This window comes from Sycon ciliatum, chromosome 4, assembly GCF_964019385.1.
Source record: "Sycon ciliatum chromosome 4, ocSycCili1.1, whole genome shotgun sequence".
In the NCBI taxonomy this organism is placed as follows: Eukaryota; Metazoa; Porifera; class Calcarea; order Leucosolenida; family Sycettidae; genus Sycon; species Sycon ciliatum.
Window position 1 is genome coordinate 34808749 of NC_088646.1, and position 19758 is coordinate 34828506.

Genomic DNA, 19758 nt, shown 5'->3' on the forward strand with positions numbered 1-19758 from the left:
GCACAACTTGATTAATGTGATACTGTAGCGAGTCGCAGGCTTGTAATAAGCCTGGCTCGGTTATATGGAGCGTTGTATCGTCCGCGTAGAGTGAGGTATGAACAATAGAGGCCCCAAGATAGAGCCCTGGGGCACTCCGGAGTGGACTGTTAGAGGGGCGGACAGGGCATGTCCAATTCGGACACTCTGTCGACGTTCAGTGAGATAGCTGGTGAGCCACTGCAGACACGTCCCGGCTACGCCAAACGCTGCTAACTTATGGAGGAGACCCCTTGTCCAGACAGTGTCAAATACTTTGCTCAGGTCGAAAAAACATAGGAGGCTATTCTGATCCTTGTATTCATAACTTCTGCACAAGCCTCAGCAACTGCCAGGCGGAGCGATAGTAGCGCAAGACCACAGCAGGAGTGAAGAGGGAGAGAGAAAACGCACCATGGCGCCAAACCTGGTGAAGGTTGCGCCATGTTGAAAAACAACTCATGTAACTGACATGATGGCGAGAATCTGGGCAGGTAATACTTTTTAAGTCTTGTTCTCGTGTCTGCATTTCGACACCAACGATGCCTGGTGAGAATCTGGACAGGTGATAATCAATGAATCATGACTGCACTACCGGTATACTAGTCCGGCACATGTGCTCACCACCTACCTCACAACATCGCCATATAACAGTACAGTAGAGTTACATGTACATGACTGATTGTAAAAAGATAATAATAATTATTACTACATGTACATGTAACGTGGATCGTTACCTGCTTTTGCAAATCTTGTAGACGAGCCCAGCCAACTGCTTGGTGGGCAGGTTTGCACTCAGCGCTTGTTAGTACTACTAGTACTAGTACATACTGTCAGTACTCGGCGGCTGCGTTCCAGGCACCCGTCGAACGATCACCAAGATCAAAGAAGCAAAGAATGTCATTACATTGTCGAGTAATAGTCATTGCAAGAAAAAATACCATTAATTTTGTTTAGTATCAAGTCGTGCACGGGAACAGATCCCACCGGCGTGACGATGTCACCGCGGCCCGTACCTGTCACTGCATGCTACCTGTTACAGTGTAATACTAATAGTCATTAGTACTAGGTTTTTCATTTGACCCGACGAGACCACACGACGCTTGCAGATCACAGCACAGCACGAACAGTTCACCAGCCACACTCCACGAAAGCAAGTAGTAGTACTCCTGACAAGTCTTGTTTCGTTCCACAGAGATAATAGCGGGGAACTCATCAGAGGAGAAGCAGTTGTTGAATGAAGGGGTTTAGCTGAATACAGTAATGCTATTTTATAGAAAAGATATTGGCGCACTGAGGTGTAAACACTCAACTAGCTCACATGTGACATATCAACACAAAAGGAATAGTGCAGAATGGAGGTGTTCTGAACCCTACCAGACACAACCATCACAAGTGCTAAATCATTCAGAATGAGAAGGAGAGGTACACAGGAATAGGTTGCGCTAGTTTACACGTCACAAAGGGTACTGAGGTGGTGACAAAGATAGGTGAAAAGTAGACGCCTAGTGAAAGCCAACAAACCATCACGGACGTCTAACGTCACATCTGAAGATTGCTAACTGCACAAGACATTTAATACTTCACAAACCTGGATAATTGAAATTCAGCCAGCGGTATAGGTGAAAGGAAGGCTGCTGAGCGTGACATAGAACTGTGGGCTGCTGAGGCGACGTATCCATCTTGATCTTGACTGCAGGGTTGGCGTCTAACGCTAAAATCCGAGCAGCAGATCAAATCCTTCCTTTGCCAGGCTTTGGTCAATGGCAGATTTCCTGGTCCAGGAGAAGTCATAATTCTTCTATTGAAGAGGGCAACAAAGAAGTAATAGTCATTGTATGACCGTTACCATCACGGCATCTGTCCATCACATCTTTCACTTTTTCAGATCCACTGACCAGTCTGAGTCTAGATGTCTGTGCCCAACAGTTGCTGTGTCAAACTTGGCTGACTACCTACACGGGAAAGGCCTGGTTTTAAAGGGGAAGTATACCCTAAAATCAAATTTTCACCAGTTGTAGTCTTCGGGGTGCTGAGTCGAATGGTCTTGGTCCGAGGAAGCTGAGACGCTCCCTTCCTACTTGAATCCCAATCGAACTCGCGCACTTCCACCGAAACTGGGTGACTGCGCCCTACTAGATGGGGATTTGTATGCAAAATGTCACTAAAAGCGCCATTTCGTTCTTATAAAAGCACGGATGACCGCCATTGGCCCATATGTTGTAGTCTTTTGGACGCTGGGTCGACTGGTTTTGGTCCGAAAAGGCTGCGATGCAGCGTTCCTCCTTTATTCCCAATCGAACATGGTTGAACAAGCGGTCACGTGCTCCTGCGTACACCAGTCACCTGGTCACCGTGCCTGCAGGGTACAACTTACTAGCCTGTTTGACCTTTTTTGGGTGCAGTCCTGTCACTCGAGTTGAACCTTGGTGTGAAAGTTGTCGCCTGCTGGCGCGGTGACCAGGTGATTTGGGCACCCAGGAGCACGTGACCGCTTGTTCAACCATGTTCGATTGGGAATAAAGGAGGAACGCTGCATCGCAGCCTTTTCGGACCAAAACCAGTCAACTCAGCGTCCAAAAGACTACAACATATGGGCCAATGGCGGTCATCCGTGCTTTTATAAGAACGAAATGGCGCTTTTAGTGACATTTTGCATACAAATCCCCATCTAGTAGGGCGCAGTCACCCAGTTTCGGTGGAAGTGCGCGAGTTCGATTGGGATTGAAGTGGGAAGGGAGCGTCGCAGCTTCCTCGGACCAAGACCATTCGACTCAGCACCCAGAAGACTACAACTGGTGAAAATTTGATTTTAGAGTATACTTCCCCTTTAAACCCCGACAAGACGCATTATTGAGGCATCACGCCGTAGTACTCCCTGGAACTCAACGTTAACTGCAACGGGACGCCTCTCACCCAGATCACCACTGCTCGCTTTCTGGGCCTACAGATCGATTCCTGTCTTCGGTGGGACGCGCAGGTCTCCAGCATAGTACGTAAAACTTCCCAGAAGCTGACCACCCTGAGAACCATCCGCTCGTCGCTATCTGAACGCCAGTCTTTCCTCTTCTATTCTGCCCTTATACAGCTACTTCCTGACATGCTTTATGGATCAAACGCGTTCTTCTCTGCACTCACGGCTCAGCAGCGGCACCAGCTCACTGTCCTCGACAAGCGATGTGTTCGCTGCGTAGCCAATCTGCCCTTCCCGTCCCATACCACTCCTATTATACACTCGCCTTTCCCTGACCCCTGTAATTGAACGTTGTTGTTGTTGTTGTTGTTGTTGTTGTTGTTGCTGCTGCTGTCGTTGTTGTTGTTGTTGCTGTTGCTGTTGGTCATTTTGTGAGGGAGGGGTTAGGTCTAAACTAAAATAATTCGTTTGGTGAAAAAAGTTCGATATTTACGGACGGCCCCTAAGTTGATAACGGACTCAGTGAAGTCAGACCATTCTACATAACAGACTCGGTCAAGTCGACGCTGACTCGGAACACGGGCACACACCTACATGTCTGTGAACAGTCATGATGACTGCGTAGTCTGTTGTAGATCGAGTAAAAGACACTTTTATTTTACGTCTACTGTATGTTGTAAACTACTGGTAGCTAGCAGTGAGATCATCATGCTAGCGCTTCGCAGCTAGCTGCCGTCGCATGCTCAGTACAGTCAGTGTTCGTCTACCTAGCTACCGCGCCGGTAGCTACAGTACACAGACAGTGTACAATCATGTACTACGCCACGGTGCGAAGATTCGCATTTCGCTAGCACCGCCGCCCCGCCTATCCCAGGCTGCGCAAATGCGAACGACCGGACAGGTACAGTTGTCATGTACTGGTGGCAGATATTCTTGGGCCGGCTTGCGCACACGGAATAAAACAGTACACGCCCGTTGAAAACTACGTGAGTTCTTGTTGAACCAGTCGGTGCCAAGTAGTTGTTCAACAAGACCGTTGCTTGGTGTTCTCTTCCTCTAGCTGTTTACTTGTTCGTTCTGCTTTTGTTGTGTGCGAATAGTTTCCAGAAACAGTGCTCTGCTCCAAAATGTTGACTCGTTTGGCTGTGCTCTGCATTGTGGTGGCGGTTGGAGTAATTGGCGACCATCATTTGATGAAGGATGAAGCCAAGGGACTGGACAAAGCCATTGCCTTCTTCGCCATGAATGGCTTCCACGGCCCGGTGAGTTTGTATCTCAATCGAACCACGTTGCACGTGGATATGCGAAATTTGAACTACTCCTACCCCAAGCCCTTGGCCATCGATGTTCATCGCCTTTCCTTCACCGTCGGTATGTCCGGCAGTCCCTGCGAGTCTATCGGTGATCATTATAATCCTACAAATAATCCCATGCTAGCTCTGGGCGATTTGTCTGGCTCGCCCGGCGGTCGCTTACTAAACGCAACAACCAGGCGTTTTGCCATCGAGACTAACCTAACGTTCACCGGACACCACTCTATCATTGGTCGATCGGTTGCTTTTCACGAAGAAGGCAATGAAACTGCGGTCGCTTGCGCCAACATTCTGCACGCCAACATGCTTACGGACAAGCCGTCGTGCGGTTCGATGTCGACGGACAACGACCAGGACACTTTGGAAGCAGTGTTCAACGGTATGATAGCCGGTCGTATCACTTTCCGCAGTCTGAAGTCGTTCGGTATGGGCGTCAGCAAGTCCACCACCATATTATCTCGTCTTTTCTACACGAATGGAAACAACGCATCGAGAAACCATCCGTGGCATGCACATAACAACTCCGTGAGTGGCAATGGCGATTGTAAAAATCTTGGTGCCATTTCTGAGGACTTTACCAGCGGCAGCGGCGGTCATGCCTCCCATCTGCTGACGATAGGTGACGGTGATGGCGATGAGGATTCACGTGAGGTGCACAATCTTCTCCAGGCCGTGCCCTTCGGAAACCTGATCGGAAAGTCCCTGGCAATCCACAGGCCAAGTGACGGAAAGATTATTGCCTGTGCCAACATTGCCAAGGTGCATCCGCGCTCATTCGTAGCCAAGTTCTCAGACAACAGTGAGATTAGCATCAGCCAGAAGGACCGTTACAGCAGCTCCGAGGTCAACACCAACCTCAAGTCACGGGCCAGCAAAGTCAACATCAACAAGTTCAAGGCGGGTCAGGTAAGTCTCTAAGTTATTGTATCAAGGCTCTTCATGTTCGGGGTAGAGACAGATTCAGAAGAAACCTTGGAAAGATGGTTCAAATAGCTATTGAGCCACCCAACAGCTAACAACCCCCAACTGGCTAATCCTCAATCTATGGGTGGACTTTAAAAAATGAAACCTCACTTACTTATGGACTCACCGCAGTGCAATAAGTCGGTGAGGACAAGCACACACATCCCCCCCCCCCCCCCCCCCCACACACACACACACATACACCTAGGCTAGAGGTGTGAATACAGTGCCTGGAAATGAGGTGTGAGCAGTGGTGGGAATACTAGTAAATACATGATATTCTGCCACTGAATTGAAATTATTTGCGCTACACCTTTGGCTTTGACCTAATCAGTGTAAGTAGTTTCACCAACCCACTGGTGACTGGACCTCTTCAAAGGAGTACACGTTTTGCAGGTTGAATTCAGGCCACTGTGTGAGACCTGAGTTACCGGACACTGAGAAACATAATGACTGTTGTGACATTGTATACACACTGCATGTACTAGTAACATGCACATGTTCACATTTGAGTGGCAGCAAGATTCACGCATTGGTAGTGTCCTGGTGTAAAGCCTGGCATCAGGAGCGGATCCAGAGATCTCTACAACTTACAAAGGGGGAGGGGGGGGGGGTCCAGTTTAGCCAAAAACTGAATAGCTGATACATGTACTGTACACGTACGTGCATAATAAACACACTTGAGGGGGACGAAAAGCGTTTCTTCTGTAACTCTGAGTTTCCTTGGTGTATTGAGCACTCTCACGAGCAACCACAACTCCCTCCGAGTTTACGTGCATAATAATATTATGGTTTCCAGTATTACGTCATTTGTCAAATTAGGGGTTCAGGGGAACCCCCATGGATCTGCCCCTGGGCATGTATGACCCGGCCCAGGGCACTCCGGTTCTTACTCCATATGGCCCTGGTTGTGACTTCACCATGTGATTTCCCTTTCCTGTAAAGTAAAGCTGGCCCAAGTTACTCCTGGAAAATGGGGCACTCTGAAGACATATCAATATTATCAATGTTATATCTTCACTAGTTTGAGGGAAAAATCTGAAGGAAAAATTGACTGTCACCACCAGGAGTCAGTACTTGAACCAGGGACCCTCGCTTGTAGCTAGCAATGCTCTAACCACTGAGCTATGGTGTAGTCGTCATCCCAGCAGAGACCGTTCAACATTTTCTTCAGACTTCGTAACTCACACTTCCTGTGAATCCACACAGGCGGGTAGGACGCAGCCCTCACTGTACCCACACACTTCACGTACACACTAGCACGCGGGAGCCCCGAGTCATAAAATCTTCACTAGTTTGAGGGAAAGACACAAACAGGAAAGTCTGAAGGAAAAATTGACTGTCACCACCAGGAGTCAGGACTCGAACCAGGGACCCTCGCTTGTAGCTAGCGATGCTCTAACCACTGAGCTATGGTGTAGTCGTCATCCCAGCAGAGACCTTTCAACATTTTATTATATTATAATAATTATTATCTTCAGATCAGGTTTGGACAATATGCACTAGTTGGGTAAACCGTACTACACTTCCACAATCCAGGGTTTTTGTATACTCAGCACTGGACCTGCAGTGTGGTAACTGCTGTGCACCTTGAGACATGGGTGCACACATTTTATGATGATGGTGATGTGTGTGTGTGTGCGTGTGCGTGTGCGTGTGTACGCATGTGTGCTTGCTCTTGTCCTTGTTTGTTTGTTGTGCAGATGTCAGGTGGCTGTGGTGATGCCAAAGTTGGTGGCGTGTTCAACCCCTTCAACAAAATGGGATCAGACATGATGAAGCCGGAGAGGTCTCCAGTGAGTACAATATTGCCACAGTTCCCAGCATCTACTTGAAGTATCTGACATTGCACGTGACATGTGCTTTGTATTGTATGGATGGGTGGGGAGGGGGTAATCCTTTTCAACGTGGGACTTAACATGTACTATTAATATTATTATTATAAATAATAATATTATTATTATACGCACGTCCGCGTTTACGTCAACGGCAAGTACACGTATTCGCATGTGCCAGAAGACAGACAGAGCGGTTATTTTAACATGTTGGTGTGTGCTTTTTGGTATATCATGTACAGACCGGTGACATTGGCGGCAAGTTTGGACGCATGATGCAGGGCCAGGACTGTGACAACTCGCTGTCCCTTTTCGGATCTAACAGCGTTGGGCGCAGGTGCGTCTCTCTACCGCACTTTGCTGCCGTGCACCAGTACTGTACTGTATTGTATTAATATTGTATTGTTTACTTACGGATTCTCCAGAGGTGAATGGATACCTATCATAGCCATCCCTACTTGTCTTTGTACATACATCTACATCTACTGTTCTTTCAATCAAATGAACCCCTCGATAGGCACGTTGCCTTTGGGTCATTTCATAATAATAATAATAATAATAATAAGAATCTCTCCAAACCAGTAGAATAATGAAAAATAGAAGTGGATAAAACTCGAATAAAATCTGAGAATTTAAATCAAAGGAGAGGAAGAAAATCAATAGACTGAGAACCAGGGATGCTAATAGAACACTGGAAAGTCACCAGAACAAGAGTTACTGGGCGACAGAAGAAATAACTGAGCTAATCAGGGATTCCTTTGTAGAGAGAACCTGTGCTCCAAATAATGGTTTCTTAAAACGATGTTTTAAAAACAGGAACAAGAAGACAGTTGCCCCGGCATTGTGTGTGTGTGGGGGGGGGGGGGGGGGGGTATGTGCAATTATTGTACTATCCTGATATGCCACAGTTGTCAAAGGCTGTTACCTTGCCGGATAAGATCATGACTGTAGAAAACCGAAAGAGGACCTTGGCGTGTAGCTGATGGTGATCAACCTTGGTGGGAAGCTGGGCAAGGTTTCACCCTGTGTTATTTAGAAAGACTTGAACGCTTGTCCCGTGTTGTCATTCGGCAGAAATGTTATCTGTCACCTTTGCTACGATTTTGACAGCTATTTTTTGGTACCATGTAGACTTGACATGACATGTATGCATCATACGCAATATGGGCAAGGCATCCTGCAGCTTCAAAACTCAATGAGAAAGTTGGAGCACGAAAGAGCATGATTGTGTGATCAAATGCTCTCAATGAGATGCAGCATCAATGGGAAAATACCATTTATAGCTTGAAAAGCTTCTAATTTGACTTGAGCAATTATCCAGCACTGATCATCTCAGTACTTCTGTCCTTCCTCCCCTCTCCACTGTCTGTGTGCAGGTCAGTTTCAATCACCGTCGGTAATCAAGTGTGGTGCGCCAATCTGACCGAGAAGCTTGCCACTGGTGAGAAGATGATGAGAGCGAAGGCGATGTTCACCAACTCAAGTGGCCCGGTGCGCGGCATGATGTCCATTGAGCAAGTGGTGCGCCCGGACGGTACCATGGGCATCACAACCGTTAGCAGTGATGGACTGATGAACATGGATGGAGCGGTATGTACCAACAACTAGTCCTCTTTACTGGCCTCAGTTCGCCGATCTTGTAAGAAAGAAACAAGGGTGTAACGAACCGCGATTTCCACGAATGATTTTCTCACTCAAATACTAGTACCAATTCAAGGAACGAAAAGAACGGGATATCCACTACCAGTATCATGTGACCTTCTGCATACCTTATTTGGCTGATGGGGGAGCAGTTCTCACTGTAGTCACACAAACTAGTGGGGAGGGGTAGGAGTTGAGGCGGGAGAAAGCCTAGCACTTTGGAGCCTTGTCCGAAAGATCCTTCCTGCGTTTGACAGGATTCCGCTTGTGGGAGATTTCCAATGGTTGCACGTTGGAGGCGCTTTCACATTTTGTTTCCAGTCGTGAAAGGGCTGCGCTTGGTGCAGGCCCCGGCACAACTTACAGGTTCTACTATACAGTGAAATGCTGTCTAAGCCGACCACTCAAGGGACCTTCAAACATATGGTCGCTGTGTACAGGTGGTCTCCTCATCCAGAATGATTTGACTGGAAACAATACCCCTTGGTCCTGATTGTAGTGGTCCTCTGAGGCGTGTGGTCGCCTTGACAGGTCATGTCTACTGTACGTGCAGTTGACCCCTGCTTGTTGCCCGTGTGCATTCCGTTGCCGTGACTGCAGAGCATGAAACACAACTACCACGTGCACATTGGCCGTAAGGGTTACCAGGACACGAGCGCAGCATGCGGCTCTGCATATGCCGGCGGACATTACAATCCATTCAATGTGTCAGCCACTGATGCTAGCAAGTACAATGTGGACTGCAAGCCCGACAATCCGCTGCGCTGTGAGGTTGGAGACACGTCCAAGAAGACCGGCACAATCGACCTAGACACCAAGCCGCTCATCGGACAGGACAGCTTCATGCCGCTGATGGGTGGTCAGTCTGGTGCGTCCCTTTAGCAACTGAGCCCCCCCCCCTCTCTCTCTCTCTCTCACACACACACACACACACACACACACACACACACACACACACACACACACACACACACACACACACTACCTCTATATAAAAATGTATACAGTCGTGCTTTATGGAATAGGGTTCTTGAAAAAAGTTAGCGCCCAGAGTCAGTGCCTGGTGCCAGCTGCCTGCATGGCTCATGCTGTACAGTGCCCGGTGCCAGCTGGCTTACAGCGCCCGGATTCCACAGAACAGCAAATTAAAACTGCAATGTACATGTATGCTTGAACATAATCCCCATACGTGCTCATGTCGTCAAAGAATAGTGTTGGTACGAAGCTGCGCAGGCTCGAGTGGAACTCTGCCATTCACTGATTGTGTTCTGTGCATGATTCTTTCTGGTCTGTTCCCTGTGTAGTAATGGGTCGCTCGTTCGTTATCCACTCCACCAATCAGGGAGCACCACGCATTGCATGTGCGAACATCATTCCGATGTCGGCTTACGACGTCCAGATTGGTGTGAAGACTTCTCGTCTGTCTGGTGGCTTCAGCGCTGCCACGTTTAACCAGCGAGTCAAGGATTCGTCCAGCATGGCCAAGGATGTGGACGTCCTGTACACGACAATGAACACGGACGCCGCCACTGGCTGCACATACATCAACGCTGCTATTGATGGCCCCAATGCACAGACCGTGTCAGAGCAGTTGTCACGTGCCGATCTTGGCACCGAGTACAGCCAGATGGCCTCCGAGTGCACACAGGGCGTCTCCTTTGCCAGTCAGCTCTCCAGTGCCAGCGCAGTGTCCCACGTAGCCTCTCTCATTCTGCTCGCTTGCGCAGCTGTTCTCCTTCTGTAAGCTACCAGCCACCTACATGGTTGTGTGTTACGTGGCTATGCCGCTACTGGTCGTGCTGACAGGTCTGGCTACCGGGCACTGCTTCTAGCCAACATCGCCACCTACTCATACGGCCTGGCTGGTCGCAGCTGATTAGTTGGTCAGCTTTAGTGCCAACTTAGTTTGCTTGATGATAGCTGCTGTCTTCAGCTGCTGCTACTGCGCTGCCTTGTTTTCTCTCTCTCTCTCTCTATGTTATTGTAGTGTGCTGTTTGAACTCCATAGCTACTAGGCTCCGGGAGCCACTGTGACTATTTAACTTATCCCCATCAAATCCGTTAGCCGCATGATAGACGTTGAGCCGATTGGCCTTTCCCTTTTTCCCGCTGGCGTGATTATTCACTAGGTCATGATCTGCTGTGTGCCAGTACCCTTGGTGTTCCCGGTGTACCTTCATTTGTGCCGGTGTTTCCTCTCTCTCTCTCTCTTGATTTTCCAAGTTTCTACAAACTCCTCAATGTACCACGTGTAACACAGGTGCGGTGCACTAAAAAGTACTTCAAAGTATCATACCTGTAATCCTCTGGTCTGGTGCTGTACGTGGTTGCCTTGCCTGGGTCTTCAACGAGCATGGGTTTCATGATTTTAATTTTATGTCAGCGTCCATGCTGCACACTGTGACATACATACAGTACTTCCCACAGCAATGGCCGTGGACTGTGACTACACCTCCCCAAGCCTGACCCGCAGGGAGTTGTGGCCAATGACACGGTTAGTTTGTGGCCATAGGCATAATTATAGGCATGGATATCATATGGGGGGGGGGGGGGGGGGGCAGCACCCAATGCACGTTTACAAAAAGTAGTATGCACCAGGGAGTCGTACCCGTCTGTGCCAAACCTGGTTTGGGTTTCTTCCGTAGTCAGTTCCAGAACGATGTTGCCTGCGTGAGAGTCTCACCATGACTTGGCATAAGAACAAGCCTGAGTACAGTAAAACTAAAAGAAGACAACATGATAACGCTCATGACATGATCAACGGCCAGCTATGCATAATAATGCCCAATTAATAGTAAATTTTTACGGCCGGCATCCAGATTCAAACAAAAATTAAATAATTATTATTTTAATTGCAAAGTACAATTCAAAATATCGCGTTCCATTGCATGTCGAGGACTCATACTACTGTGGTCTTTGCTTCGTCATTCTTTTCGAGTCGATCCTTCTTCGTGTTTATGTTCATCGCGAAGAGCTTAGTTGTGTTCAGTACTAATTCTAGTGTCTGTAGACGCGTCGAGATCAAGCATTGTTAATTGCACCAATTGTTAGCGAAATATTTACCGTATAATTTAGCTTGAATGTTTGTTAGCAGAAAATACCGACTAAGATTGCTTCTTGTTCGAGTTTGCTTGGACAGTGTTGTTATTGAACTGCCATGCTCGTGTACATTTCATGGATTTCTAGTTTAACCCACTGATTGGAGGAGAGGATGAAGTTGAAAACGAACGCAGTCCTGGTGAGCCTGGGAGTGTTTCTGCACGTGACCTGCCTGGTATCTATATTTGACATGTACTTCCGATCGCCTATTGTTCATGGTATGCAGCAGCATGCCATGCCTAAAGATCCACCGGCCAAGCGCCTGGTGCTATTTGTTGGAGATGGTGTCAGAGCCCATTCGTTCTTTGAGAATGAGGTCGGCGGCAAGAGCCGTGTGCCGTTCCTGAACGGCATCATGGAGCGGCGCGGAAGCTGGGGCATCAGTCATACGCGCGTGCCAACAGAGTCGAGGCCGTGCCACGTAGCCATCATAGCCGGTTTCTACGAGGACGTGAGTGCAGTGACGAGAGGATGGAAAGAAAATCCTGTGAAGTTCGACTCTGTCTTCAACCAGTCGACACACACCTGGAGCTGGGGCAGTCCTGACATCCTGCCAATGTTTGAGAAAGGAGCTGTGAAGGACCGAGTGTCGGCGTTCATGTACCCACCGGAACTTGAGGATTTTGGTGATGAAGATGCGTCTCACCTAGACCGATGGGTTTTTGATCGAGTAATTGCTTTCCTCAATCATGACCGACTAAGCAAGGACGATGCAGAACTTCTGCAGAAGCCTGGAATAGTGCTCTTCCTGCATCTTCTAGGCACGGACACAAATGGACACGCGCATCGCCCGGCATCCTGGCAATACAAACAGAACATAGCACTAGTGGACGAAGGAATTCGCAACATTACCGAACACATCGAGGCGTTCTTTCAGCACGACGGGCGCACGGCATATGTGTTCACGTCAGATCACGGCATGACGGACTGGGGCGTGCATGGCTCCGGTTTGGCTCATGAAACACTAACACCGCTGGTTGCCTGGGGTGCGGGTGTAGCTGGCCCTCGCCGTCACTCCCAATCCGACGGTGAATCAGAGCCAGCTAATAGCTGGGGCATGGGAGACTTAGTCAGCCATGATGTGGAGCAAGCCGACATTGCACCTCTCATGTCAAGCCTCCTTGGCATTCACATCCCAGCTAACAATGTTGGAAAGCTGCCTGTCAGCTACCTTGCTACATCCAGTGAATACACCGCTAAGAGTAAGCTAGTCAATGCCAAGCAGCTTCTGGAGCAGTTTGACGTAATGGCAGCTACGAAGCAGGCCAACACGCCCGAGTTTCTGTTTGTCTCGTTTCCTGATCTTCTGCCGAGCAAGCGAAGTGATGTATTCCGTCAGATTGACCAGCTCCTTCGTCAAGGCAGGTCAACTGATGCCATACATCTAATGGAGGACCTCATAGAGCTGACATTGAAAGGCTTACGCTACTATCAGACCTATGACCGTTTCTTCATTGGTGGTGCAGTGGCTCTGGGCATGATGGGTGGCATGCTGTGCATCGTGACGGAAGTACTTGCAACGTCCTACAGCATGGTACCTGTCCGGCCGGTACCTACATGGCTGAAAGCGTTTGTGTCGGTTGTGTTTTCCGCCACGTCTCTGCTGCTCTTTATGCAGTGTGCTCCGCTCCAATACTACGTCTATGGCTCTCTGCCACTCGGCTGCATCGTTGTCTTGAGCCAGCGCGCCTCGGTGTGGGAACGTGCAGTGTCTGGTGTCAGTGGACTTCGATCTCTTGCCAGGCAGCTTTGCTTTCTGCTCATGGTGTTGGGTGGTCTGGAAATTCTTGTCTGGAGTTTCTTCTGGCGCTGGTCACTGTCAGTCGGCCTTGTTCTGATCAGTGGTTGGCCCTGGTTTTCTCCCAGATGCCGAGTGCATTGGGTAATCTGCACAACATGGACACTAGGTTGCCTCCTGCTGAGTGTTTTCCCTACGTTGCCTGTTGTGGGTGGTGAGCCTCAGATTGCTCTGGTCAACGTGGCAGTATGTATTGTTGCGCTTGCCTATCCGGCCGCCACTTTCTTTCTAGATAGGGCTTTGACCATGGAAAGGCGAGAGAGAATGTTGTCTTGTCTGCAGTACGGTCTCTTTCTTGTCGCCGGGTATGTTGTGAACGCTGTTGCACAGCGGAAGAGGTCAGGTCTGCCATTGGCGTGGCAGCAGATGTGCAGCTGGTGTTTGCTGATCGTTTCTCCGTGTCTGCCCATCCTAGGTACCCGAAGGATTGGGATGCGACTGGTACGCATTGCGATGGCGATCAGCACCGTCTACCTGCTGATGTCGATTTCGTACGAGTCGCTATTCATGGTCACGCTGTGCGTGGTCGTCTTCTCTTGGTTGAGTTTGGAAGCACTCGAGCGGCACAGTGCTCAAGTTTGTTTTGCCTATGTCAACCAGCACGAGATAGACAAGGGCATGGCGAAATCACTGTCCAATGAGGCAGTAGGAGGTATGCAGAGCAGGTCACATTCAATCCGGGTTCCAGCTTCAGATAGATCCACCAAGAACGACAGCACTACTAATGCTATTGGGTGGCCTGAGGTCCGATCGGCATATCTGCTCGTGTTCTTTTCCACAGTGGCCTTCTTCGGCACAGGGAACATTGCCAGTTTGAATTCGTTTACTGTGGCCTCCATCACGACGTTTCTCACAGTATTCTCACCCACACTGATGATGATGCTACTGATTTCTAAGATTGCCATTCCACTTTTGATTGTAGCTTGTGTCTTCAATGCAGTGCGAGATGTTTGCCGTGCACCTGTGCGAGAGTTCTTTGCGCTGTCCCTGGTAATGAGCGACTTCCTGGCACTGCACTTTTTCTTCATGGTTCGGGACTCTGGCAGCTGGCTGGATATTGGCACCAGCATCAGCCATTTTGCCTTGGCCACCATTATGGCTGGTGCCTTGCTAGTGATTTGCACCCTGGCGCACGAGTTTATGGCTGTGCGCGCTGTAATCGGCTCAGACAAGTCTCACGAAGACTAGGCTATTGTATTCTAGGTGCTTTTTTTTCTTTTTCTTCATTACGTTTTTACTCTCTTTAAAATTTAAATTAATGTCATTAAGACTCATTATATCCTGGCTCGATGTTCTTATTAATTCTAGCTGTGCTGTGTTTGTACATTTTATAGATGACTTATGACCCTGGCGGTTACCTTAGTAGGCACTAGATCCAATGCAGGGAGTTGTATAGGTCTATACAACTCTCTGATCCCACGTGACTGGCAGACATCACCCCAATTTTTTTGAATTCTGCTTTAATATTCCTTGAGGTTTGGAAGGCTATTAATTTTCGGGCTACATGTATGTCTCTGTTCAGTGCTTTGCACACACCCACCAGCTATTACATGTCCTCCCTTATTTTCACCCTGCAGATTATTTAAATCTTATCCGATCTTCACTGACCGAGTTCACAGTTATAGCATTCTTATGTAATTTGGCTTGAGAACCCGAGTCTGTCACTACATGTAGCTGTGTGTGTACACGTACACACGTGGGGTTCGTGGTCCTGCTTGAGTGCTAACACCGCATTTTATGTTTATGTTTTTTTTGAAGACGTACAACTACAGGGTAGTACAGTGTGCTTGGATCACTACTTCACTACTTCAGTACAAGTGCACTGCGGTTGGTGTGCCACAGCCAGGATACTAGTTTGTCTGCATTTGATGACCAACATTGGGTTTCGCAATTCTAGTATCATTTTACTTCTTGCATGGTTTGCGAATATACACACTGTATCCGGGGCCGAGATCTCTCCAAGCCGTTCCTCCTGGCATAGTTATGCTGACGGCGTTCACCCAATCAGCACACTGCGCACGTGCTAGTCTTGACCAAAACTGGTGACTGGTGTGCCACTGATTGCTTCATCAGCACATCGTCTATATGTAGGTGCTGATGAACCAATCTTCCAACCTCTGGTTCACTGCAGGTGTGTGTAGTGGCGACATACACGCAAGCTTTGAAAGCAGGTTGATATATCCAGACGGTAGGTAGGTGGATTTATCAAGACATTAAGGTGGTTAAAAAACCCACACTGGTACAAATAATTAAATTAAGTGACATTCGATTCCGTGAATGGGGTAGGTCCTGCAGATATTTCGGAGATGAAAGATGGGGACATGCAGCCGATACTGCAACAAACATACTCATTCCAATCAAATACAACACCTTTGCATAGAATTGCAGGATACCATAATTGGCGATACGTACTAGCGCCTGGAAACCAGCAGCCGAAAGATCCCTGTAGGCACTGTGACCAACAAAGACGCGCGCGGGCATGTGTGTGTGTGAGAGAGAGAGAGAGAGAGAGAGAGAGAATCAATGTCAACAGCAAAAAATTGTCCACAGCGCTTTACGGAATGGAAACAATCATGAAAGGTCCAACTAAAAATAACAAGTTCAGACATGAAGCAATTTATCAGGCCAGTGAGACAAAACTAAAAGCAAAGCAAAAAACAGCTCTAAAAAATGGTTCGGTGTCCAGGAAAGGAAGCATACCGCGCCCTAACTCACATATGCACCATCATTTCAGTCCCAAGCGCTCCTTCTCCTTTTGCTTCTTCCTCGCAACAGTCAGCTGTCGATCTTTCCATGTACTCTTACGGAGCTTTATTGGCCGACCAGCGACATATTTACCATTCATCTCTTTCATCGCAGCAAGGTAATCTTTCGGATCCTTGAAACTAACGAAGCCAAAACCACGGCTCTTATTAGTTCGGTTATCTCGCACAATTTTGCACTTCTTGAGAGAGGGATACTTTGAGAAAGCACGGAAGAGTACTTCATCCGTACACTCGTGCCCGAGATCACCAGCAAAGATGCGGAAGTCGCTTTCATCCCATTCCTCCAGCGTGTTGTCTACCCATGTGACACCTGCAGCCGTACGCAAGTTCTTCTTCTTCTTCTTTCCTTGTGCTCCTGCGGCAGCTCCCGTGCTGAACTGTGACTCCCACTCCTTCTTCTGTTCGTCGGACAGAGTATCCAGGGGCATAACTACTGAGCTAGCTGCCATCATACCCGGAGGTGGACCAGTAGGCATAGGACCTGGGGGAAGACCAGGTGGGGGCAATCCGCCAGGGCCTGGCATCATCATCATGCCTGGTGGCATCATGAAGCCCGGAGGTGGACCAGTAGGCATAGGACCCAGAGGAACACCTGGTGGAGGAACTCCTCCAGGGCCTGGCATCGGGCCTGGCATCATCATCATCCCTGGTGGCGGTCCACTAGGTGGCATCATGAAGCCAGGCGGTGGACCAGTAGGCATGGCTTGTGTAGGAATCCCTGAAGTCTGTGGCGCTACGAAGGGTGGCGGAGCAGCTGCCATAGACATCGTGCTTGGCGTAGCGCCAGGGTTTGGGCGAGCTCCACTGATTTCTTCCTCAAATCTGGACATCTCCTCCGCCAAGGAGGCAGCATTACTCGCAGCCATTGCGCCAGCACCACTGCAGACTTACGATGTACTTGCTTATCCACTATTCTATGCGTATGACACCAGCGTTCCTCCACACAAAAGGTATTTACCTTTTCAAAATGTGATAAACATCCACTGGACTCTTTTTTTGTTTGAAGTCATTCACCATGTTCACAAAATCAAATCTGACAAAATGTTTTTATGGCCTCGATCGCGCATATGCGCATATCAGGGAGTCGTAAAATACCGGTATTTTACGACTCCCTGGGCCTGGCGCATATCGATCGGATCGATCGGCCTCAGCTCATCGTTCTTTTTTCGTATTTTTTGTAGATTTTTGCTTTTTGTTCTTGCTACATAACTTCAACGCAAAACTTGGGAAACGACCACCCAGTGACTGCCACTCCGTATCCTATGCTGGTTCACACTCAAGGGGCCATCGCAACTACAGCGGCCAGACTTTGGCTGATTTCGCGTCCAGCAATTACCTATTTGCCTGTAACACGGCGTTTCAGCACCGTGCAGAACATATCACCACATGGACAGGCTGGCGCCACAACCCTAGTGGAGGTCCACCTTTACCCATTTACAACCAAATAGATTATATCCTTTGCCGTCACAGTGAAAGGTTTGTGGTGACGGATGCCAGATCATACGCCGGGACAAGCTTAGAAAGCGATCACCGTCTTGTGCTGGCAAACCTCAACCTGACTAAGTTGTACAAGAAGCTCAAGAGGCCGCCAGTAGCCATATCCAGCAACGCAAAATTCAATATATCCGAATTTAGTGACCCGACCAAGAAAGCAAAGTACAGAGAGGCTATCAACGAACATCTACAGGACCTCGGCAGAGAGCAGGAAGGTGTCAATGCGGAGCAACATCTGCAGTATATTGTGAACGCTATGAGTGAGGCAGCAAACACATCGGTGGGCCGCGTCCCTAAAACAAACAAGACGCATAGAAATGGCTTCAGCGGGGAAATTGAAAAGCTAGCAGCAGAGAAACGCAAACTGCGTCTCGACATTACGGTGTGCAGAGATGGAACGAAGGTAAAAGAAATGAAGACGCGACGCAACAGGCTGGCACACCAAATTCGCCGGGAATGCCTCAAGTTAGCATCGACTCGACTGGACGAACGTGTAGCTGAAATAGACCAAATGAAAGACGACGCGAAAATGTTCAAAGCAACACGACTACTGCGCCGACAGCAGCAGTCACCAGTTGTGGTTGAAGACTCTGATGGCAAACTCATTGCACAACCTAGTGAATCAGTCGAAGCATTAAGGCAACACTTCCGTGCTATATTCTGTGATCCTGCTCTGGAGTCATCTAGGCTCTTACGGACAGAGGAAGACCTTAAAAACCCTATAAAGCAGCCAGAGGTACATGCCGCAGCTAAGCGCTTGAATAATGGCCGAGCTTCGGGACCAGATGGGATACCTGCTGAACTTATCAAATATGGAACACCAGCACTGTTCTCGAACATTGCCACTACATTCAACAATTATGCCAAAGACAAATCACTCAAGCTAGGCGATGGGCTACTGATCCCGATACCAAAGCCGGGAAAGAAAAGAGGTCCTCCTGGAAATGTAAGGCCAGTTACCCTGTTGAACACCCTACGTAAACTTCTTTCATTGGTCATCCTGACGCGGATCAAGCCAGCTATCAACGGGTACTTGTCACTGAACCAGAGCGGGTTCCGGTCAGGGAGAAGTACTGGAGACGTGGTATATAGCTATCGGTGGTTATCAGCAAGATGCCAGCGTGTTGCGTCGGAGATCTCAATCTTAGGCATTGATATGTCAAAGGCATTTGACACTATATCAAGGGTCAGGCTGATCGATATACTGTCAACAGTCATTGATCATGATGAGCTGCACATCATCCAGTGCCTTCTGACAGACACCACAATAAAAGTAAAGCTGAATAACATTCTCAGCCAACCATTAGTCACACACAATGGAACCCCACAAGGTGATTCTCTATCGCCAGTCCTGTTTACTGTCTACCTCGAGGCTGCATTGAGGTTGATTCGAGAGCGACTCTCACCGCGACCAGCATTGGATATTCAGCTTCAATTGCCCAATGAAACAGCGTATGCGGATGACGTAGACTTCATCAGCACCAGCCTACAATATTTGCATGACAATCAACCCATACTATCATCCTCGTTAGCGGAATACAATCTAAAAATGAATGAAGCCAAAACCGAATATACTACAATTAAAAGAGAAAAGGACAGAGTAGACGAGCGATGGCGGAACACGGTCAAACTAGGATCGATGCTTGGAGTGGAGGAAGATATCAGTCGGAGAAAACGTCTAGCAACATGCGCCTTACATCAGCTGTGGGTGATATGGCTAAGAGGTAACCATGCCCGTGAACCCCTTCGGATTAGGTTATACGGCAGCTTTATTCTCCCAATACTTCTTTATAACTGCGGCACATGGAGCCTGACAGAGACTCAAGAAAAGAAACTTGACTCGTTCCACCGCCAGCAGTTACGAGCAGTCATAGGGGTCAAATATCCCCGTATAATACGCAATGAAGCACTGTACAAG

The 19758-nt window shown here is 48.4% G+C and overlaps 3 protein-coding genes and 1 long non-coding RNA gene across 4 annotated transcripts; 2 read left to right on the forward strand and 2 right to left on the reverse strand.

Annotated features, from left to right (window-relative positions):
• Positions 1-1011: 1011 nt before the first annotated feature.
• Positions 1012-2962, reverse strand: LOC135813707 (uncharacterized). Its single transcript, XR_010553099.1, has 3 exons — positions 2935-2962; positions 1917-1988; positions 1012-1819 (listed from the first exon to the last, which is right to left on the reverse strand). It is a non-coding gene; the product is annotated as an uncharacterized LOC135813707 (long non-coding RNA).
• Positions 2963-3894: 932 nt separating this feature from the next.
• Positions 3895-10977, forward strand: LOC135815857 (uncharacterized). Its single transcript, XM_065329202.1, has 6 exons — positions 3895-5151; positions 6912-7004; positions 7286-7380; positions 8420-8633; positions 9285-9552; positions 9989-10977. Exons 1-6 carry the CDS (start codon positions 4060-4062, stop codon positions 10426-10428), a joined length of 2202 nt encoding a protein of 733 aa, XP_065185274.1. The 5' UTR covers positions 3895-4059; the 3' UTR covers positions 10429-10977.
• A 572-nt stretch (positions 10978-11549) lies between these two features.
• Positions 11550-15237, forward strand: LOC135815859 (GPI ethanolamine phosphate transferase 1-like). The gene has a single exon (XM_065329203.1). It carries the CDS (start codon positions 11896-11898, stop codon positions 14767-14769), a length of 2874 nt encoding a protein of 957 aa, XP_065185275.1. The 5' UTR covers positions 11550-11895; the 3' UTR covers positions 14770-15237.
• A 516-nt stretch (positions 15238-15753) lies between these two features.
• On the reverse strand, positions 15754-17363 carry LOC135815862 (RNA-binding protein 42-like). Its single transcript, XM_065329208.1, has one exon. It carries the CDS (start codon positions 17210-17212, stop codon positions 16307-16309), a length of 906 nt encoding a protein of 301 aa, XP_065185280.1. The 5' UTR covers positions 17213-17363; the 3' UTR covers positions 15754-16306.
• Positions 17364-19758: the final 2395 nt, after the last annotated feature.

What these genes read in the sequence shown, in the direction of transcription:
- LOC135815859 (XM_065329203.1), top strand. Translation starts at nt 11,896, where the DNA reads ATGAAGTTGAAAACGAACGCAGTCCTGGTGAGCCTGGGAGTGTTTCTG.
- LOC135815862 (XM_065329208.1), bottom strand. Translation starts at nt 17,212, where the DNA reads ATGGCTGCGAGTAATGCTGCCTCCTTGGCGGAGGAGATGTCCAGATTT.
- LOC135815857 (XM_065329202.1), top strand. Translation starts at nt 4,060, where the DNA reads ATGTTGACTCGTTTGGCTGTGCTCTGCATTGTGGTGGCGGTTGGAGTA. An exon ending in TGAAGCCGGAGAGGTCTCCA is followed by an intron (nt 7,005 to 7,285) that starts GTGAGTACAATA and finishes TATCATGTACAG; the next exon opens with ACCGGTGACATTGGCGGCAA. An exon ending in TCTAACAGCGTTGGGCGCAG is followed by an intron (nt 7,381 to 8,419) that starts GTGCGTCTCTCT and finishes GTCTGTGTGCAG; the next exon opens with GTCAGTTTCAATCACCGTCG.